Here is a 24,453-nt window from a genome sequence, read left to right on the forward strand (position 1 = left end):
GAACAGAATTTACTCCCTCACAGTTTTGGAGGTTACAGGTCCAAAAGTGAGGTGCTGCCAGGGCCATTCTCCCTCTGTAGGCTTTAGAGAAGAATCCTTCCCCTGGGGTTTGCTGGCAATACTTGGTTTGTTGCTGCATTGTTCCAAGTTCTGCTTCATCTCCACATGGACTTCCTCTGGCTCCTCTGGCTCTGTGTCTTCATGCATCTCTTTCCCCTCTTAGGACTCACTTTAGTCTGTTGTGACTTTATCTTGATTATGTCCACAAAGACCCTAGATCTAAACAAGGTCACTGTCTCAGGTACTGTGTTTGGGGTCTCAAATATATCATTTAGGGAGACACAACTCACAGAAGTCTACCCTCTACTCTCTCAAAATTCATGTCTTACCAACCCGCAAAATACACTCGCCCCATCCCAATATTCCCCAAAGTTTTAGCCCATTCTAGCATCAACACTAAGTTCAAATCTCATCCAAATACAGTCAACCCACAAGCAGTCAAAAATCTTATCTTCTCAACCACCCAAATTAGATACAGGTGAGAGTCTGTGCATGATCTGAGGAAACATTCCCCTCCATCCATGGAAAACAAATTATCTGCTTTCAAAACACACGAATGAGACAGTCCTAGGATAGACATTCCTGCTCCAAAAGGGAGAAATTGGAAGGAATAAAGGGGCTATGGGTCCAAAGTAAGTCTGAAACACAGCAGGGTAAATTCCTTTAGGTTTCACAGCCCAGAAAGAATCCTCTGTGGCTTTATGTTCTGCCCTCTGGGCCTGCAGAGGCCCCAGTGGCCCCAGAATCTGGACCCATGGAGACCTTGCTGGCCCTAGCTTCCATCTTTTTCAGGCTAGGCGAGCAGCATTTCTGCTAGAATAAAATTCTCAAAAACTCCTGTGCAATTGACAGAAGCATGCCCTCTGCAGATCTTTCTAGATAACCCCATCCATATCCCAGGGTTCAGCTGAGATGACTGACTGGATCCATGAGTCACACTTCTCCTCTCTTCAGCAAAATTTGCCCAGCCATATCCTTGATGTTCTCTCTGGAGCATTTTTTGTACTATGGATAGGCTGAAAATTTTCCAGTTCATCAAATTCTGTTTCCTTTTTTTACCAAACAGCTCCTTCTTCCATTTATTCCTTTGCTCTTGTGTTTTATGATAAAGCTTCAGGGAGAAACCAGGGCCCCATCTTCCATATGTTGCTTGGAAACATTTTGAGGTAAATATCAAGTTCACCACCTACAAATTCTACTTTCTACCCAACACCAAAATACAAATCACCAACTCTCTCACTACTTTAAAACCAGGATTGCTTTCCCTCTAGTGTCTCATAATATGACTATCTTCTTTTTCTTTATGACTTGCCTCAATCAGTATGAGAGTCTCTAGTTCCATCCATGTTGCTGCAAATGGCATTATTACATTCTTTTTTATGACTAAGTAGTATTCCATTGGGTATATATACAACATCTTCCTAATCCAATCATCTGTCCATGGACATGTGGGTTGTTTCCATGTCTTGGCTATTGTGAATAGTGCTGCAATGCCCAAGAGTGGGATTGCTGGGTCATATGGTAGTTCTATGTATAGTTTTCAAAGGTACCTCAGTAGAAAATTGACAGAACACCATAAACTAGCTATAATGGAAAAAAATAAAAATCATTATATATAAAAAAAGTCTATTTTTGCTTTTATTTCTGCTGCTTTGGGATACTGACCTAAGGATGATGTCAGAGAATGTTTGCCCATGTTCTTTTCCAGGAGTTTGATGGCATCTTCTTATATTTAGGTCTTTCAGCCATTTTGAGTTTATTTTGGTGCATGGTGTGAGGGTGTGTTCTAGTTTCATTGATCTGCATGTAGCTGTCCAGGTTTCCCAGAAATTCTTGCTGAATAGACTGTCTTTTTCACATGTTATGTTCTTGCCTCCTTTGTCAAAGATTAATTGACCATAGGTGTCTGGGGTTATTTCTGCATTCTCTATTCTGTTTCTTTGGTCTGTATGTTTGTTTTGGTACCAGTACCACACTGTCTTGATGACTGTGGCTCTGTAATATTGCTTGAGGTCTGGGAGAGTTATGCCTCCTGCTTGGTTTTTGTTCCTCAGGATTGCTTTGGCAATTTTGGGTCTTTTGTGGTTCCATATAAACTTTTGGATTGTTTGCTCTAGTTCTGGGAAAAATGTCTTGGGTAATTTGATAGGGATTGCAATGACTCTGCAGATTGCTTTGGGTAATATGGGCATTTTTACAATATTAATTTTTCCAATCCAGGAGCATGGAATATCTTTCCATTTCTTTACTTTTTTTTTTTTTTTTTGTCTTTTTGCCATTTCTTTGGGCCGCTTCCGAGGCATATGGAGGTTCCCAGGCTAGGGGTCGAATCGGAGCTGGAGCCACCGGCCTACGCCAGAGCCACAGCCACGCAGGATCCGAGCCGCGTCTGCGACCTACACCACAGCTCACGGCAACGCCGGATCGTTAACCCACTGAGCAAGGGCAGGGACCGAACCCGCAACCTCATGGTTCCTAGTCGGATTCATCAACCACTGCGCCACGACAGGAACTCCCCCATTTCTTTACATTTTTAAATTCCTTGATTAATGTTTTATATTTCTTAGCATAAGGTCCTTTGCCTCCTTGGTCAGGTGTATTCTCACATATTTGATTTTTTGGGGGTGCAATTTTAAAAGGTATTTTGTTTTTGTATTTCTTTTTTTTTTCTTTTTTGTTGTTGTTGTTGTTGCTATTTCTTTTTTTTTTTTTTTTGTCTTTTTGCTATTTCTTGGGCCGCTCCCACGGCATATGGAGGTTCCCAGGCCAGGGGTCGAATCAGAGCTGTAGCCACCGGCCTACGCCAGAGCCACAGCAACGCAGGATCCGAGCCGCGTCTGCAACCTACACCACAGCTCACGGCAATGCCGGATCGTTAACCCACTGAGCAAGGGCAGGGACCGAACCCGCAACCTCATGGTTCCTAGTCGGATTCGTTAACCACTGTGCCACGACGGGAACTCCCTGTATTTCTTTTCTAAAGTTTCATTGTTAGTACACAGAAATGTGACTGATTTCTGAATGTTAATCTTATATCCTGCTACTTTGCTGAATTTGTTGATCAGTTCAAGTAGTTCGTGAGTTGAGTCTTTGGGATTTTCTATGTATAGTATCCTGTCATCTGCATACAGTGACAGTTTTATCTCTTCTCTTCCTATTTGGATGTCTTTTATTTCTTTTGTTTGTCTGATTGCTGTGGCTAGGACTTCCAATACTATGTTGAATAGCAGTGGTGAGAGTGGGTATCCCTGTCTTGTTCCATATTTTAGTGGGAAGGCTTTCAGCTTTTCTCCATTGAGTATTACATTTGCTGTGGGTTTGTCATAAATGGCTTTTAGTATGTTTTGTTCCCTCTACTCACTTTGGTAAGAGTTTTTATCATGAATAACAAAGGAAAGGAACAGAAGTTAGGAAGAACGTATTTGTAAAATGCGAATGTGGCAAAGGTTTAAATTCCTAACTATTTACATCAATTAAAAAATTGGATAAACCAATTGCACCTAATCAAACTGACAAGCTTTTGCACAGCAAAGGAAACCAAAAAGAAAACAAAAAGACAACTTACAGAATGGGAGAAAATACTTTCAAATGATGCAGCTGACAAGGGCTTAATCTCTAAAATATACGAAGAAGTCATACAACTCAACAGCAAAATAACCAACATCCCAATTGAAACATGGGCAAAAGACCTGAATAGACATTTCTCCAAGGAAGATATACAGATGGCCAAAAAACACATGAAAAAATGTTCAGGATCTCCTTGTAAATCTATTCTAAGTTGTGTCTGATAAGCCCAAGTTCCCGAGGAGATCCTGCTGAATAGCATTGAGAACTTTGTCTAGATACTCATGTTGCAACAGAAGAAAGGGTGGGGGAAAAAATGTAATTGTAATGTATACATGTAAGGATAACCCGACCCCCTTGCTGTACAGTGGCAAAATAAAAATAAATAAATAAATAAATAAATAAATAAATAAATAAATAAATAAATAAAATAAAGAAGGAAATTTCCTTAAAAAAATGTTCAGCATCCCTGATTATTAGAGAAATGCAAATCAAAACTACCACAAGATACCACCTCACACCACTCAGAATGGCCATCATTAATAAGTCCACAAATAACAAATGCTGGAGGGGGTGTGGAGAAAAGGGAACCCTCCTGCACTGTTCGTAGAAATGTAAGCTGGTACAACCATTATGGAGAACAGTATGGAGGTACCTTAGAAATCTATACATAGAACTACCATATGACCCAGCAATCCCACTCCTGGGCATAAATCCAGACAAAGCTTTCCTTGAAAAAGACACATGCACCCGCATGTTCATTGCAGCACTATTCACAATAGCCAAGACATGGAAATAACCTAAATGTCCATCGACAGATGACTGGATTAGGAAGATGTGGTATATAAGCCACAAAAAAAGAATGACATAATGCCATTTGCAACAACATGGATGGAACTGGAGACTCTCATACGGAGTGAAGTAAGTCAGAAAGAGAAAGACAAATGCCATATGATATCACTTATATCTGGAATCTAATATATGGCACAAAGGAACCTTTCCACAGCAAAGAAAATCATGGACTTGCAGAATAGACTTGCGGTTGCCCGGGGTGAGGAGAAGGGAGTGGGATGGATTGGGAGCTTGGGGTTAACGGATGCAAACTATTGCTTTTGAAATGGATTAAGAATGAGATCTTGCTGTGTAGCACTGGGAACTATGTAGGGTCACTTATGATGGAGCCTGATAATGTGGGAAAAAAGAATGTATACATAGATGTGTAACTGGGTCACCATGCTGTACAGTAGGGAAAAAAAATGTGTTGGGGAAATAACAATTAAGGAAAAAGTCTATAACATGAAATAGGAAAATAAAACCCCCTTGAACTAAAAAAAAAAAAAAAAATCTTCTCTTTCAGAGACCTTTCCGGAGGCACCTTATCTGGCACCTTTCCACCAACAGTCACTTCAAGGCAATCTAGAATTTTCTATCATGTACAGGAAAATTCTTCCAGCTTCTGCCATTACCCAATTCCAAAGCCACTCCCATATTTTAAACTATTTGTTTCAGTAGCACTACACTTTTAATACCAAAATCTGTTTTAGTTTCCTATTGGCTGTAACAAAGTATCCCACACTAGGTAGCTTAAAATAACAGAAACATATTCCCTCACTATGCTGAAGCCCAAAAGTCTAAAATCAAAGAGTCACCAGTCGCACATTCTCTAAAAGATCTGGATAAGAATCCTTCCTTGTTTCTTCCCAGCTTCTGGTAGTTGCCAGCAAAACTTGGAAGTCCATGGATGGTAGCTACTTTACTTGAATTCCTGCTTCTGTCTTCACCTGGCCTTCCTGGCTCTGTCTCTTCTCTGTCCCTCTGTCTCCTAATCTCATTTTCCTTATCAGCCTTATTTGGAGCCCACCTGAATCCAACATGGCCTTATTGTGACATGATCACATCTGCACAGACTTTAGGTCTAAATAAGGCCACATTCATAGGTATTAGGGTTAAGACATGAACACATCCTTTTAGAGGACACATTTCAACCCACAGTGGAATTAAGTGGCAAAATGTATTTACTATACCAAAAAAGTAAATTTTTCTTCTCCCCGACTGGTAGAAATAGAATAATTACGTTAACACTCATCTTTTTCCTGATCGTCTTTCCCCAGTACAGGGCCTAGTCATTATCACAGTGTTACCTGAGGCATGTTATATCATAGATGGAAAGCAGTGGTTGTTGAATTTAATTCCTCATTTCTTGCTTGTCTGTTCTTGGTTCTAAGTTTTCCAGATTCCACAGCAAAGAGGTCACCTTATCTATGTTTCCAGGATACTAGGATCTCTAATTGATGATTGAGTTTATACACGACCTGGGGACTTAACTGACTACCCTTCCTTGTGATTTAAATACCACAAGGAATGTTGCTATACTAGTACAATATATATAGCTTCTGGTAAATCACTCAAAATCTGACATTCTTTTGGGAACACTTCATGTAATTAATAGGAAAAAAAAAGAAAAAACAAAGAAAAAAGAAAAAAAATGTAATCAAGTAGGTTGACAACCAGCAAAAGATAATTAAAATGATCCTGTTTTGTTTCTCTGTTTCATTAACATGCAAATGAGATTCATGAAGTTTAATACTGTGTTTCGCTAAGAGCCAAAGAAATGAATTAAGAATGAAAATGAATCCTACTGATGGAGACTCTTGATGAGTATATAAATTAGTGAAAAATACGATTTGATCCAATTAATAACTTTCATGTAGATAGTCTGTGATTTATTGAACTTCAACAAATAAAATAAAGATAAATAGTTACATTAAATTTTGTATCTCTTTTCATGGGCCAAATCCTATGAAAGCTTTTATTACTCAATTGGAATGGTGGTAAATGTTAAATTCTGCTTTTTTTTTTTGGCTACATTCATGGCATGCAAAAGTTTCCAGGCCAGGTACTGAACCTGTACCACAGCAGTGACTCAAGCTGCTTTGGTGACAAAGCTGTACAGGAGAACTCCATGAATTCTGCTCTCCTTTACAAAGAACTACAGGATAGAAACTTCCTTCTAAGATCAGTGTTGTGATGACAGCTTTCCTATGGGGAGGACCCCTGGTGCAGGATCTGGACTTGACCCCAAAAGGGCCTAGGAAAGCCCACTTGCCTGTGGTAAGGGATTCAGAACTGAAAATAGGAAGAGATAGTGCAATATGACAATAACTTTCACTATAAGACAAATAAAAGCAACAGACAAGCATTATCTACACAAATATATTCAAAGCCCTCCAAATTCCCCATTTGATACAAGGATCTCAATTACTACTTTCCAGTGATACTCTCACACGAAGAAACTCACAAAGTTATGGCAATTATACCCAATTCAAAAAAGAAATACATGTAGATAACGGTATCAAATAATATCAGGTGAAAATTTTAAATAAACTTAAACTCATGCTACAGGGTTAGATATTACAGCATGTGCCCAAGGGCAAAACACACGCACATGCACACACATGCACACACACACACACGCACGCACACGCTTTACCTGTTATGTCCAAAGCTCAGTGTACTCAAACATTAAACAACAGCACCAAGGATAAGATCAGTGAGTAAAATTAGAAGAAGAGGTTGACATATGGCGTGTGAGAAGGGAATGATAAAAGAATGAGTCATGGTTTTAATAATGTATGACATCGGTGTCCTTTTTTATGGCTGTTAAAAATGTTTTCTTTGTTCGTATCACCAATCCTCTTTCCATAGGATGCAAGAGCAGATGGGTTTTGCTGTAGCATATTATAGAAAGGGATAACAACAAAACTCTGTCTTCAAGTGCACAGAGTTTTGAAATTCTCTTATTTCCACAGCAAGTTGCCCTTTAATTATCTGCACTTTCCTTTAAACATACTCGAACAATCAAACACAACCTACCTAACAGAGAGTCAACACCATGAACTGAGTATCCCTAAAGGAGCATGAAAGCATATGAACTTTCCACTCCTCGATAGGAGAGAAAATCATGACATCCACATTGAGAATTAAATAAACCGAGGGATAAGTATTTTTAAGTAACTACCAACTGTTAAAATCACTTCTTGCAAGCTCCCTTATCTTGAAATAGAGGGCCAATTAAATTTTCATGACTACTTTATACACAACGACTGGATAGCATTGTAGAAAAGCGTATTTTAGGATCAAGATGGGAGAGTAGGAAGGCCCTGACCTCACTTCCTTCCATACAAACACCACAGTTACAAGGACTCACAGAGCAACGATCTATGAGAAGGACCTCAGGACAAGCAAAAATATTTTCCACAACTAAAGATATAAAGAAAAAGTCACAGTTAGGTAGAAGGGAGAAAGATGCAGTCTAGTCAGGACCCATGGCCCAGGATCAGTGACCACAAACAGGAGAGAAATCACAGCCAAACAGGTTCTCCCAAAGGACAAGGTGTCCAAGTCCCACATTGGGTCCCAGACTGGGGGCCCTGCACAGGGAAGATGAGGTCCAGAAGGTCAAGCTTTGAAAACCAGCAGAGCATATGTTTGCAAGAGCTGGAGAGCAACAGAAAACAGACAGTCCACTCTTAAAGGATGTGTACAAAATCTCACATACTCCAAGTCCTAGGGCAGAGGCAGTAGTTTGAAAGGCACCTGAGTCAGACCTACCTAATGCCCTTGGAGAGCCTCTGAGAAGAGGCAGGAGGCAGCTGAAACTCCCTTGGACACTGAGACACTGGCCACGGCCATTTCTGGAATTGCCTTTGACTGAGCTGTCACCATCCCTGTCAAGTGCCATTCTGGAATCCTCCCTCTAGCCTATCAGGAGCCGACAATACCCACCACAGGGGCCACAGCAGTAGCCAGGTCTGGGGCCAGCCCTACCTGTCAACTCACCCAGAGCAGTGGGCCCTGCTACTACAGAAGGGTGCCTGCAGCCCACCCAGGGGACACCCCTGGAGTATCTAGCTCTGATACTAGAGGGGAGAGTGCCATTGGCCCCACAGGACATCTCCTATGGAAGCCCACTTCTACAAGATCAAGAGATGTAACACACTCATGTAGTATAAAAGAATAATTGCAGAGAATTAGGCAAAATGAGGAGAGAGAAATCTGTTCCAAATGAAAGAACAAGACAATATCCTCAGAAAAAGAAATGAAACAGAGATAAGTAATCTAACCAATAAAGAATTCAAGATAATGGAGTTCCCATTGTGGCTCAGCGGTAACAAACCCAACTAATATCCATGAGGATGCAGGTTCAATCCCTGGCCTTGCTCAGTGGTTTAAAATCTGGCATTGCCATGACCTGCGGTGTAGGTCACAAACATGGCTCAGATCTGGTGTTGCTGTGGCTGTGGCTGTGGCCAGCAGCTGTGGCTCCTGTTCAACCCTCAGCCTGGGAACTTCCATATGCCATGGGTGCAGCCCTAAATAGCACACAAAGACATTCCAGACAATGATCATAAAGATGTGCATCAATTTTGGGAGAATGGATATGCACAGAGTAAGAACACCAAAAAAGAGCCACAAAATTTTTTAAAAAAACAGAGCTAAAGAATAAAATAACTGAAATAAAAAATATACTAGAGGGGATCGATAGTAAATTAGATGATACAGAAGAACGGATCAGTGATCTGGAAGAGAGAGTAGTGGAAATCAACCAATCTGAATGGGAAGAAAAATACCTTTCTTAAACAAAGATAATTAAGGGACCTCTGAGACAACAGCAAGCATAAAAACATTCTCATTACAGGGGCCCTAGATGAAGAAGAGAGAGAGAGAATATAACACAGAATTTTTTGAAAAAATAAGAGCCAAAAACTTCCCTAACCTGAGGAAGGAAATAGACATCCCAGGTAGAGCAGAGTCCCAAATAACAGGAACCCAGAGGTTCTCACCAAGACACATTATAATGAAAATGGGGAAATTAAAAATTAAAATGAGAATCCTAAAAGCAGCAAGAGAAAAGCAACTATGTAGAAGGGAAGTCCTGTAAGACTATCGGCTGACTTTTCAGCAGAAATGTTGCAGGCCAGAAGAGAGAGCGTGATATATTCAGAAAATGAAAGGGGAAAAAATGTACAACCAAGAATATAAGGCTATCATTCAGACTTGAAGGACAGGTAGAGTTTTACAGACAAGCAAAAGCGAAAAGAGTTCAGCCCACTAAAATGACCTTACAAGAAATATTAAAGGGACTTCTCTCAGGAGAAAAGAAAGGGCCACAGCTAGAAATAAGAAAATTATAAAAGAAAAAAAAATTCACTGGTAAAGGTAAGCATATAGTAAGGGTAGTGAATCAACCACTTAAATAGCTAGTAGGAAAGTTAAAAGACAAAACTAGTAAAATCATCTATATCTACAATAAGTAGGTCAGGGATACACAAAATAAAATATGATATCAAAAACATAAAATGTGGTGGGGGAGTAAAAATGTAGGGCTGTTAGAACGTGCTCAAGCTTAAGAGATAATCAAATTAAAAGAGAGCTATATATAATAAATCATTATATATGAACCTCAGAGAACCAAAAAACTAAAAACCTATAATACACACCAAAAGAGAAAGTAATCCAAATATAAGATTAAAGATAATCACCAAATCATAAGGAAAGGGAACAAGAAAAGAACAAAGAACTACAAACATAACCAGAAAATAATTTAAAAATGACAATAAGTACATTCCTATAAATAATTAATTTAAATGTAAATGGACTAAATATTCCAGTCAAAAGACATACAATTGCTGAATGAATTTTTTTAAAAGACCCATATAATATATGCTGCCTACAAAAGACTCCTTTCAAATCTAAAGACATGCATAGACTAAAAGTGAGGAGGTGAAAATAAACAGAAAACTACGTTAGCAGTGATTATATCAGACATAATAGACTTTAAAACAAAGACTGTAATGAGACAAAGGACATTACATAATGGTAAAAGGATCAACCCAACAAAAATATGTATAAAATCACTGCCTACAAATAAAAGTCCAGAACCAGATGGCTTCACAGGCAAATTATATGGCTTCACAGGCAAATTATACCAAACATACAAAGAAGAACTTATACCCATCCTTACTAAACTCTTCCAAAAGGTTGAAGAAGGAACACTCCCAAAGGCATTCTATAAAGCAACCATCACCCTAATATCAAAACCAGACAAAGATACTACCAAAAAAGAAAATTATAGGCTAATATCTTTGATGAATATAGATGCAAAAATCCTCAACAAAATTTTAGCCAATTGAATCCAACAACATATAAAAGAGATCATACACCACGACCAAGTGGGATTCATTCCAAGTTCATAAAAATGGTTCAACATATGCAAATCAATCAACATCATATACCACATTAACAAAAGTCAAAAACCATGTAATCATCTCAACAGATGTAGAAAAAGTAGCTGACAAAGTCCAACATCCATTCACGATAAAAGACTCTTACTGAAGAGGGCATAGAGGGAACATACCTTAACATAATAAAAGGTGTTTATGACAAACCCACAGCAAATATAACACTCAATGGAGAAAAGCTAGCACTGAAAGCCTTCCTGCTACAACCTGGAATAAGACAAGGATGCCCTTTCCCACCGCTTTCCTTCAACATAGTATTGGAAGTCCTAGCCACAGCAATCAGACAAACAAAAGAAATAAAAGATATCCAAATTGAAAAGAAAAGGTAAAATTGTCATTCTGTGCAGATGACATGATGCTATAAATAGAAAACTCTAAAGACTCCACACAAAAACTGCTTGAACTGATCAAAAAATTCAGCAAAATAGGATACAAGACAAACATTCAGAAACTGGTTGCATTTCTGTATACTAACAATGAAATATTAGAAAAGGAATATAAAAGCACAGTACCATTTAAAATTGCACCCCCAAAAACTGAATACCTAGGAATAAACCTGAGCAAGGAAGTAAAAGACTTAAAAGCTGAGAACTATAATACGTTAATCAAGGAAATTAAAAAGGATTCAAAAAAATGGAAAGATATTCCATGCTCTTGGATTGGAAGAATTAATATTGTAAAAACAGCCATACTACCCTATGCAATCTACAGAGTCAATGCAATCCCTATCAAATTACCCATGACATTTTTCACAGAACTAGAACAAACAACCCAAACATTTATATGGAACCATAAAAGACCCAAAATTGCCAAAGCAATCCTGAGGAACAAAAACCAAGCAGGAGGCATAACTCTCCCAGACCTCAAGCAATATTACAAAGCTATGGTAATCAAGACAGTGTGGTACTGGTACCAAAACAGATGTACAGACTAATGGAACAGAAGAGAGAACCCAGAAATAAACCCAGACACCTACGGTCAATTAATCTTCAACAAAGGACACAAGAATATAAAATGGGAAAAAGTCTTTTTAGCAAGTGGTGCTGAGAAAACTGAACAGCTGCATGTAAATCAACGAAACTGGAACACACCCTCACACTATGCACAAAAATAAACTCAAAATGGCTTAAAGATTTAAACATAAGACAAGACACCATAAACTCCGAGAAGAGAACACAGGCAAAATATTCTCTGACATCATCCATACAAATGTTTTCTTAGGTCAGTCTCCCAAGGCAACAGAAATAAAAGCAAAAATAAACCAAGTTGAAAACCATAAAAAAAAAGACAACATACAGAATGGGAGAAAACAGTTTCAAACAATGCAACTGACAAGGATTTAATCTCTAAAATATACAAACAACTTATACAACTCAACAGCAAAAAACAAACAAACAAACAAAAAAAAAAAACAAAAAAAACCAACAACTCAATTGAAAAATGGGCAAAAGACCTAAATAGATATTTCCCCAAAGAAGATATACAGATGGTCAACAGACACATGAAAAAATCCTCAAAATCACTAATTATTAGAGAAATGTAAATCAAAACTACCATGAAGTACCACCTCACACCAGTCAGAATGGCCATCATTAACAAGTCAACAAATAATAAGTGCTGGAGAGGGTGTGGAGAAAAGGGAACCCTCCTACCCTCCCTGTTGGTAGGAATGTCAACTGGTAAAACCACTACGGAAAACAATAAGAAGTTACCTCAGAAAACTAAATACAGAACTACCAAATGAACCAGCAATCCCACTCCCAGGCATATATCCAGGCAAAACTCATTGAAAATATACACGCACCTGTATATTCACTGCAGTGCTATTCACAATAGCCAAGACATGGCAATAACCTAAATGTCCATCAACAGATGAATGCATTAAGAAGATGTGATATACAGACACAATAGAATACTACTCCACCATTAAAAAGAACAAAATAATGCCATTTGAAGCAACATGGATGGAACTACAGATTCTCATACTAAGTGAAGTAAGTCAGAAAGAGAAAACACAAATACCATGTGATATTATTTATATATGGAATCTAAAATACGGCACAAATTAACCTTTCCACAGAAAAGAAATTCATGGACTTGGAGAACAGACGTGTGGTTGCCAAGAGGGAGGGGGAGGGAATGGGATGGACTGGGAGTTTGGGGTTAATAGATGCAAACTATGGCATTTGGAGAGGATAAGCAGTGAGATCCTGCTGTAGACCACAGGGAACTATATATCTAGTCACTTGTGATGGAGCATGATGGTGGATAATGGGAGACAAACTACATATATATATATATGCACGTATGTATGACTGGGTCACTTTGCTGGACAGTAGAAATTGAACACTTTAAATCAACTATAATAGAAAAAATAAAAATCTTTAAAAAATCAATAGGAAAACATTGACCTTAAATGACATATTGGACCAGATGGATTAAGAGATATATAGAGAACATTTCATCCAAAAGTAGCAGAATACACATAATTTTCAAGTGCACATAGAACATTCTCCCTGATAGCTCACAAGTTAGGCCACAAAAAAAGGTCTCAGTAAATTTATGAAAAATGGCAATATCAATCGTCTTTACTGATCATATCAGTATGGGACTAGAAATTAACTAAAAGGAAAAAAAAACTAGAAAAAAACATAGACACAGAATTGAAATAATATCTACCAAATAACCAATGGCTCATTAAAGAAATCAAAGAGGAAATCAAAAAATACCTTGAGACAAACAAAAATGGAAATACAATATTCCAAAATCTATAGCAATCCATAGGCCTACCTCAGGATGCAAGAAAAAATATCAAATAAAAAATCTAAACTCACACATAAATGAAGCAGAAAAACCAAAGCCCAAAGACAGCAGAAGAAAATAATAAAGAGCAGAACAAAAATTTACAATAGAGAGCAAAAAGAAAGAAACAAAAAGAAAACATCTATGAAACAAAAAAACTTGTTTTTTGGAAAAGATAAACGAAATTGATAAACCTCTTGCCAGACTCATTAAGAAAAAAAGAAAGAGGATCCAAATAAAATCAGAAATGAAAGAGGAAAAGTTACAACCAACACCACAAAAATACAAAGGATCATAAGAGATTAACACAAACCATTACACACCAACAAGAGGATAAACTAGAAAAAAATGGATTAATTTCTAGAAACACACCATCTTTAAGAATGCATTAAGATGAAATAGAAAATCTAAACAGACCAATTACTGGTGATGAAATTGAATCAATAATCAAAAAACCCCCAACAAAAGTTCCCATGTGGCTCAGCAGGTTAAGTATCTGGTATTGTCACTGCAGCAGCTCAGGTTGCTGGTTGCTGCTGTGGTTGGTGCAGGTTCAATCCTTGGCCTAGGAATTTCTGCCTGCTATGGGTGTAGCCTAAGGAGAGTTAACACCTATCCTTTTCAAACCATTCCCCAATAAACTGAATAGGAAGGAATGTTTTCAAACTCACTCCAAAAAGCTAATATTACCCTGATACCAAAACCAGGACACCACACACACACACACACACACACACACACACACACACACACACACACACACACACACACACACACACACACACACAAAATTGCAGGCTAATAGCATCAGATAAGATGGATGTAAAAATCACAATATATTAGCAGGAAGCATTCAACAACTCATTAAAAAGGATCATATATCATGACCAAGTGGGATTTATCCCAGGGATGCAAAGATAGCTCAATATCTGCAAATCGATCAATGTGAGAAACCACATTAACAAAATGAGGAATAAAAATCATATCATCTCAGTAGACACAGAAAAAGCTCTTAACAAAATTCAATATCCATTTATGATTTTAAAAAAAAACTTTTACACATTGAGTATAGAGGGAACATACCTCAACATAATAAAGGCTATAAATGACATCATAGCCATGACAATGACATGATGACAAAGCTGACATCATACTCCACAATAAAAAACTGAATTTCCTGAGATCAGAAAATCAGGCATCAAGGATGCCCACTCTCACCCACTTTTATTCAGCATAGTTTTGGAAGTCCTAGCCACAATAGTTAGATAAGGAAAAAATAACAAGAATCCGAATTCAAAAGGAAGAGGTAAAACTCACTGTTTGCAGATGACATGATACTCTATACAGAAAATCCTAAACAGTCCACCAAAAATCTATTAGAGCTAACAGATGAATTTGGTAAAGTTGTAGGATACAAAATTAATAAACAGAAATTGGTTGCTTTTCTATACACTAATAATGACCTATCAGAAAGAGAAATTATGAAAACCCCTTCTACAATTACATCAAAAAGAATAAAACCGCTAGGAATAAATCTAACCAAGGAGTTGAAAGACCTGTACTCTGAAAACTATAAGACGTTGATGAAAGAAACTGAAAACGACAGATACAAAAGGAAGGATACTATGCTCATGGATTAGAAAAGTTAATACTGTTAAAATGTCCAAACTACCTAAGGCAATCTAGATTCAGTGCAAACCCTATCAAAATACCAAAGGCATTTTCCCCAGAACTAGAGCAAATAATCCTAAAATTTGAACAGAATCACAAAAGACCCCAAATAGCCAAAGCAATCCTGAGAAAGAAGAATAAAGCAGGAGGTATCACATTCCCCAGTTTCAAACTATACTATGAAGCTAATTCAAAGAGTTTGGTACTGTCACAAAAACAGACACAGAGATCTGGAACAGAATAGAGAGCCCAAAAATAAACCCACACTTACATGGTCAATTAACCTATAAAAAAGGAGACAAGAATGTACAAGGGAGGAAACACAGTTTATTCAATGAATGGTGCTGGAAAAACTGGTCACTACATGCAAAATAATCAAAATGGACTTCTTCTCATACCATATGCAAAAATAAACTCAAAATGGATTAAAGACTTAAGTGTAAGATCTGAAACTATAAAGCTTCTAGAAGAAAACATGAGCAGTATGTTTGACATTGATCTTAGCAATGTATTTTTGGATCTATCTTCTCAGGCAAGAATAAATAAACAAATGAGGAGTTCCCATTGCGATCATTGGTAATGAACCCATCTGAGGGATGGGTAATGAACCCATGGGGATGCAGATTCAATCCCTGGCCCTATTCAGTGGGTTAAGGATCAAGGGTTGCTGTGAAATGAGGTATAAGTAGCAGACACGGATCGGATCCTGCGTTGCTGTGGCTGTGGTATAGGCTGTCAGCTGCAGCTCCAATTAAACTGCTAGCCTGGGAACTTCCATACGCTGCACGTGCCTCCCTTAAAAGACAAAAACATAAAAATAAAAAATAAAATAAAAACAAATGAGACGTAATCGAACTAAAAATCTACAGTGAAGAAAACCATCAACAAAATAAAGAGGCAGTCTACTAAATGGGAGAAGATATTTGCAAATGACATCTTCAAACAGGGTTTAACATCCGAAATTTATAAAGGACTCATACAGCTCAATATCATAAAAAATAAACAGTTCAATTAAAAAATGGGCAGTGGACCTGAAAAGACATCTTTTCCAAGGGATACATATAGATGTCCAATAGTCACTTGAAAACATCAGCAACATCACTCAGCATCAGGGACACGCAAATCAAAACCACAGTGAGATATACCTCACACCTGTCAGAATGGCTGTCATCCGAAAGACAAGAAAAAACAAGTGTTGGTGAGGATGTACAGCAAAAGGAACCCTGGTGCACTGTTGGAGGGACAAATGATTAGTGCAGTTGCTACGGAAAACAGTACGGAGGTTCATCCAAAGATAAAAAATACAATGACCATAAAGTCCAGCAACTTCACTTCTAGGTATTTACCTGAAGAAAATAAAAACACTGATTCACAAAGATATATACCCTCCTATGTTCACTGCAGCATTTTTTGCAATAGCCAAGATATGGAAGCAATATAAGTGTCCTTTGTAGACGAATGGATGAAGAAGACGTAGTATCTACACATACAAGGGAATATTTGTTCTTCATTAAAAATGAAATCTTGAGATTTGTGACGACATAGATCTAGAGAGTATTACACTAAGTGAAGTAAGTCAAAGAGAGACAAAACTGTAACCGCACTTATATCTGAAATTTAAAAAACAAACAAAATGAAATCAGACTCATAGACACAGAGAACAAAGGGGTGGTTGACAGAGAAGGGGGATTTAGAGGATGAGTAAAATTGATGAAGGGAATTAGGGGAAACAAACTTCCAATTATAAAATAATTTAAGTCATGGGATATAATATACAACATAAGGAATATGGTCAATAACACTGTAACGTCTTTGTACAGTTACTAGACTTAACACGGGGATGACTTACAGTGTATTTAAATATCAAACCAATATGGGGTATGCCTGAAACTAGAATAGTATAGTACATGAACTATATTTCAATTTTTAAATATAAAATAAATTTTAAAGGAAAGTTTATTTTATAAGACATTAAAAAAAAACCCACGAGATTGAGGGAATTCGATTCTTTGGGTGCTAAAACAATGATACAGGATTTTGAAACAGGATTCATCCCTTTGCCATTCCAGAACCAATCCTAAATATCATGTACCTCCCACGAGTTTCTGCCATTTCCTTATGTAGAAATATACTTCCTTTTACAATATATCACTTGCAATGATTTTACTAAAAGAGACAGGGAAATTAATGAGATTCATCATGAACCAATCAGAGCAGAAAAAAGCAGACTTACCATCTCTTCGGTTTAGTCTTGCAAATCCAGGACCATGGCTGCTAGAAAGCTCAGATGAACTGCTGAATGATGCCTGAGACAAGGCAGACACCAAAGGGGCATCGCAATCATCTGTCAAAGGAAAAATCCCACTTCGGGTTAGTAACGTGCTGACAGCTCACTTGGATTCAATACAGAAAAAACAAACGAAACGAAATGAGAAACCTAGACTCTCTAACAATATGCCCACTGTTTATACGTAGTATTCTCTTGGAGGTGTGAGAAGACCAAGAAAAAAAAAAGAATTTAAAGACAGGAGAATATGGAAATAGAGAAGGAAAACTTCCCAGAAATTATAAAAATAATATCTTGAGGGAGAAAAGGTTTAAACAAGAAACGAAGAGCCTCACCAGTATCCCTAATTAACAAAAATAAATGTATGTTAGGAAAGAATCATACATGCAACTACATTAAAATTAAGAACTGAGGCGGCCAAAAGACATATAAAGTAAAGACATATGTATCCCTTGGAAAAGATGTCTTTTCAGGTCCACTGCCCATTTTTCAACTGAACTGTTTATTTTTATGATATTGAGCTGTATGAGTCCTTTATACATTTTGCATGTTAAACCCTGTTTGAATATGTCATTTGTTGAGAAATAGCACAACATGGAGAAAGTACTCCCAAAACAGTTCACAATTAGTATTACAAACTGGGGGAAACACAACAAAAAAATAAGGAGAAAATCCGTCAGAAAACACACTAGGAAAAAATGACACAAGGCTAGACCAGAGAGTTTGCGGTACAGAACTACAAAATGATGCTTCAAGTGTAAATTAACACTACAATTAGATACTATTTTACAGACAGTAGACCAGCAAGATTTAGTATGTCTGACAAGAGCAGATGGTCCAGACAATGTGGCAATGTGGGCCCAGAACAGCTCCAACTTGCTGCTAGTGGGAGCATAAACACAAGCATATACTTAAAAAAAAAAAAAAACAATTTGTCATAGGCTTGCATATTTGAACTTCTTTATGCCATGTTCCATGGATTACATTGATGTGTATGTCCTCCTGGGCAAAGCCTCCCTATGATGAGCTGCTGGTCTAAAGAGGCCTTGCCTTTTGGGGGTTATACAAACACTAGCATTTCTGTGAACCCTCAGAAGAGAATTGGGAAGCACTGACCTAGAGCAACGCCTATATTTGCACACAGAGACGTGGTGGTTTTCTAGCAACAATGTTCATGATTGCAAAAAGTAATTATAATCCACTTATCCAAAAAACAGATCAATAAATCACAATATTTTCACAATGGGATAACATACAGCAGTGAAAAGAACTGTATCAACACACACCAAAAAGAAGAAAAAAAGGTTGGATCATAGAAACAAAATTTTTAATGACAAAAGTTATGGAAGATCATATAATACATTATCACATATCAAATAAAAAATAAGACACAAAGGGTGAGAAAAAGTATAAAAACAGTCTCGTGTTAACCATGATATCTACATAGGCTTATTTTATTCAGCTAATTCTTTGTTTCATGCAATCTTTAGCTTTTCACTCTGTACAATTATTGTTTTTGCCATTTTCTAATCAGAAAATATTTCTCTTTATTTAGGACTTCCCATATATTGGTAATGAAAAATAATGCAGGGTTATTGTCCCAATTTTTAAATTAACAATAAATAATATAAATTAAATAAATCTAGGAGTTATCTAGATTCATCTGAAATTTTATGAAGCCTGTTCTGCTTGAAGATAGGTTTTTAAAAAAAAAAATAGTCAATAGCCATTTTACTGCTTAAATATTCAAACTATGATATTTTTCTACAGTCCTGCTATTTGAAATATGTACTTCACTTTAAAGGCTTAAAGCATAAGTGGTAAGTAAAAATTTACCAACTTAACATTTGCAAGCCTTTCAAGAGAATTTGCTAAAGATAGCATTTTGGTGTTTTTAGATTGGCTCATCATTTAAACTCTACTTTTTCTTCTTTCACACCTTAAATTCTTTAGCTAACTCTTAAGACAGACTTGATACTGTTGCCCACAGTTCCTGTCTAATGATTGGCTTAAATACTGACACTGCCAATCTAGCTGTAATTCAAGTGTTCAAAAAGTGCAGACATAAAAAGATACAACAATCCATGGAGTGTTGAAGGAAATTCTGATTACACCCAACCACAAGCAACAAATGAATGCTTCAGAGTGCTGTAGAAACTATTACATTTGTGTTTGCACACACAAATGAGCACATTATGTATGTGGGGGGGGCGGGGGACATGTGTGGGTGTGTGCTTATCAAAACTACAATCATTTTTGAATCATTATCAGCATTCAGAATAAGTATGACCCAAAAAGGCTGTTAAACTGCAATTCACAATCAATTATGCAGATTCAAATCAATGTCTCATATATAAAATGCCTCTCTAGGGTAATGCCTCTAGAGGGCATATATTTATTGTGCATTTGTTTTTGCCACTACAAACTGAGAATCAATACTCTTCTATTTTTAGCTTAAAAATAGGATTACTTTAAGAGAAGGGATGTTTATCCATTTGTGGGGAGTGGAGCATCTGAAATGGGAACTGGATTGAAGAGGTGCAGATGGGGGCTTCAAATGTCTGGAAAAGTTCCAGTTGTCAGCCAGACTGATGTTTATGTAAGTACATACATGATACATATATTTAACAATAAAACATTCTAAAGTTATTCTTACATCGAACTAATAATAACGAACACACATGTTCAGTGAGCATTCTCTGCTAAGAATTTACAGCCATTTCACACAGTTACCAATCTTAACCACTCTCTTTGAGGTACTAATACTATTTTACAGATGAAGTAAAATTGAGACACAGAGTTTGGTTAATTTGCTCATCTCACAGTGATGGGATATTTGATATTTGCAGAGCTGGGGTCCAAAATCTAGTATGTAAGAACAGCATAACTATAATTACCAATTTTTTAGATTTGGAGCACCGGAATTTCATCAGACACCATGGTATGAATAAAATATCTCTCAGAAAGGTGCACACTCAAATTCCAAGTTTGCCAAGGTATTCATTTATTAACAACTTGATCTTTATTTAATCATCTTGACACCAGGGCAGGGGATGGAAGAGAGCAATAATGAATCTGGAGTGAGTAAAAGGGATGTTTCCCTCTAGACATGAATGAAATTGAATTTTGGATTAAGTATCAGTATCCTGAAAACCAGTGTTCTCTGACTGCACCAGTTAAAGCAGTAAAATGCAGTTTTGGTCTTGCAGAGCTGAGAACTACAAGTGGCAGTGATTTCCCCACCCCCAAGGGGACATTTAGCAATATCTGGAGACCCTCTGGTCATCAAAACTTGGAGTAACTCCTGGAATCTGGTGGGTGGAGGCCAGGGATACTAAACACCTCACAGTGCCCAGGGCAGCCCTCCACAACACACAATGATCCAGTCCCAAATGCCGACAGCACAGCGGCTGGGAAACCTTATCCTACATTCTGGTAAAACGACCCAGTGAACTAGTCTTCCCCTGGACTAACCTCTCAGCTAGAATTCTCAACTTCCTCTCAAATTTCAGTGGCTGTTGGTTCTAATTTACACCTTTTCAGAGTGCATATAGTCATCATTCAGAGTGTATAAATATATAGACATTTAAGGAAGGAGCCTTTCAAATCTGAAATAATGTACTATTTCAGCTCAAAACAAACTGTATTTTTTAAATTAAGTACTATATCAGGTCATCATACCATTCTGGTCCCTTCACCAGGTATACATATAATACATACGCATATATATCAACTATACATATGTTTATATAGTAGCATGTATGTATTATAATATATACACATTATATGTATATTTGCACTTGTATATGTATGTGTATAATCATATATGTATAATACAGATAGTACAATTATACATATATTATACATAGACATATGTAATTACATAGAAGTTATGATACACATAGGTATAGGCATGTGTATGTTTGTTATAACATACATATATTACAATATACACATGTATATTATAATGCATGCATGTACATGCATATAGCATGCATATAAGCCAACTCTGTAATGCTAAGTTGACCATCAAATCAGAAATTGAAGTGATAGCACACTCTTGGTATCCTTATATAAATATGTCTGAACATATTTTTATATATATATACATATTATATATATATAAATGTATTATTAATAACACATATGGTTATATATACATATACAAATGTATTTCACATACATATGTATTTGTGTATATTTCATATTTACATGCTATATACAGTAATACACATGTATTTACATGTGTAAACATACTATGTATAATAACACCTAAAATGCATATACCCACAATATATGTTGCATATATGTACATATGTATTATGTCATCCATTGCAATATATCACATATATTATAGATACATTAGATGTATATATAATTTACATATTTACATATGTAAAAATACGGTGTACAAATTCTGGCACCTTTGCATACACTCCTGCAAGCCTCCAGAGGACCACTCACCACAGACGCTGCCAAGCAGAGAGAACCTGGGCTACCTGTGGAGTGGGGAATCTGGGCCTGGACCCTCAATATCTGCAGTCCCCTTGCCCCACCCTAGATAGATGAGCAGCTCAGGCTGTGGCCCTCACCTCACCCCCAGTTCGCTCCTGGCACTAAAGTCTGCTCACCTCTCTTGCTTTCTGCACATCAGTGGCAGGTATGTGCCACTGGCTCTGGTTCTGTTCAGCTCTCACTTTGCATTGGCCATGAAGCCTGTAACTCCCTGCTCCCCTCTTGCTATGTTTTGACTCGAAGAAGCCAAGTTTCTCAATTGCAGAAGAGAGATGGAAATTCTTTGTTGCTCTCTCCAACTTTCAGGATGGGCCCCTGGGAGACTGAGGCCTTCCTGGGCCCCCCACCACAGATACCTCCCACCACCTGCTGCATCTGAGATGTACAGAGCTGTCTACCTTGCAGCAAGAGAGCTCTGGCCTGCATCCTACCATCCCCTAGATGGGTAAAGAGCGCAAAAACAGCTTCTCCCCAGCCTTGGGCTGCCCCATTGCATGCTGGGATTCAGCTCCCACCCTCACCCCCACTCCTCACCCAGTTCAGGCTCCTTGGGTGAACTTCTCTGCAGCCAAACTCACAGCTGAGGTCCCTGAGGACCAGGTTTGGCTTGATAACTTTAATAAAGATGGGAATTCAACCAGGAAAATAAAAGTACCTTCTAGGTAAAAGCTGCAAGGGAGAGCATGACAGACTCCAGACACCAGAGAAATTTTAAAATACAGCCATTGGATTTCCCAGTGGCTTAGCAGAAACAAATCTGACTGGCATCCATGAGAACGCAGGCTGGATCCCTGGCCTCGCTCAGCGGGTTGAGGATCTCGCGTGGCCATGAGCTGTGGTGTAGGTCACAGATCCGGCTTGGATCCCGAGTTGCTCTGGCTGTGGTGCAGGCCAGCAGCTACAGCTCCTATTCAACTCCTAGCCTGGGAATCTCCATATGCCACAGGTGTGGCCCTTAAAAGACAAAAGACTCCCCCCCAAAAAAAATAAAAATAAAAATACAGTCATCAAAGGGGAAGGCTTGCACAATCCAAAATGGTAGCAAGGCATGTTTGGTTAATTAGTTTCTGTTTTTGTTGTTGTTTTTCTATCAGAGAAAGAAATGAACATCACATCACGTTTCTGCTCTGTGCTCTTCCAAAATGATATTACTTTTTATACAACTTTTCATAGTCATATTAGAATTTTCACATTAAACCTGATAATACAGTCAGAAATGTGAAACTACAGTTTTATCTTTTTTTGTAAAAAGCTTTTCCATGCATCGATTACATGTAGAGAGTATTACTGAATCATTAGAATATATATTCTAAGGGGAAAAACTACCTAGTTTCTGTTGAAACACGTCCATGTATGTGAACACACACACACACACACACACACACACACACACATGCAACACACATCCACAGCTTTCGAGTCAATTTCTCAGAAAAGACATCATTTATTCCTCACTGCGAGAGAAGAACTTACCATTGTCATTAAAAAGACAATGATAAATTAGATCTCTGGCAAACTGTGTTTATGAAAAAACTCAATAGCATCTTACAAATAAAGATGCAAGCTATACTGAAAGTATTTTAATATAGCTTGATCGAAAGTAATTTGATTTTATTTTGCAAAGGTCTTGAGTGCATAATTCTCATAGGTAAGTAAAAGCTGTTCAGTTTTTAATAAAAGTAATTCAATTTTCTTAATCTCTGTGCAATACTACCTGTACTAAAATAATAGGTGTATATTATTGGCTGCTTATGTGCTCAGTGCTTTACATGTATTAACTTCTGACAAATACCTTATACTATTTGATACTATTAACTCCATTTTACAACTGAGGAGAGAGGGATACAACGTTACAGAATTTACCCAGAGACCCAGGGCTGCTATTCCCAGTCAGTACATTGTTAAAATAAGTATTGGAAATCTAAAATAAATTTGCCCCCCAAAATAGGGCTGATTTTCAGTTGCAGTTAGCTTAGCTGCCACTGAGTAAAACAACCTTCTGTGTTTTTTGGAAGACCTGCCAAAATGAGTTCCATACCTGCTAATGAATCATATTTCCCATGGGACTAGTCTTTGGAGAAGGACAGGAGAGGACAGGATAAGATAAATAGGAAACATGCTTAAAATCTTCAAAAGTGCCCATACACTAGGGGCAGGAGTGGGACCTTCGATAAGGAGCTTTGGAAAATGCTGGAATCTCAGTCTTTTCAGAAAAGTGGTTACTAGTTAGACCTAATCCAAATATTCCATTGA

At 37.5% G+C, this 24,453-nt stretch overlaps 1 protein-coding gene across 6 annotated transcripts in view; it reads right to left on the bottom strand.

Annotated features, from left to right (window-relative positions):
• The window catches only part of CNTNAP4 (contactin associated protein family member 4), a 278,641-nt gene that overhangs the window by 225,103 nt on the left and 29,085 nt on the right, over nucleotides 1-24,453 (bottom strand). For 5 of the 6 annotated variants that reach the window (XM_047790390.1, XM_047790392.1, XM_047790393.1 and 2 more), the window contains exon 2: nucleotides 17,632-17,742. In XM_047790390.1, coding sequence (XP_047646346.1) covers nucleotides 17,632-17,742 — 111 coding nt within the window. Of the gene's footprint in view, nucleotides 1-17,631; nucleotides 17,743-21,531; nucleotides 21,542-24,453 lie in introns of those variants that run through there. The other variant, XM_047790394.1, reaches the window with a different exon arrangement.

Source organism: Phacochoerus africanus, chromosome 8 (genome assembly GCF_016906955.1).
Source record: "Phacochoerus africanus isolate WHEZ1 chromosome 8, ROS_Pafr_v1, whole genome shotgun sequence".
NCBI classification, from domain to species: Eukaryota; Metazoa; Chordata; class Mammalia; order Artiodactyla; family Suidae; genus Phacochoerus; species Phacochoerus africanus.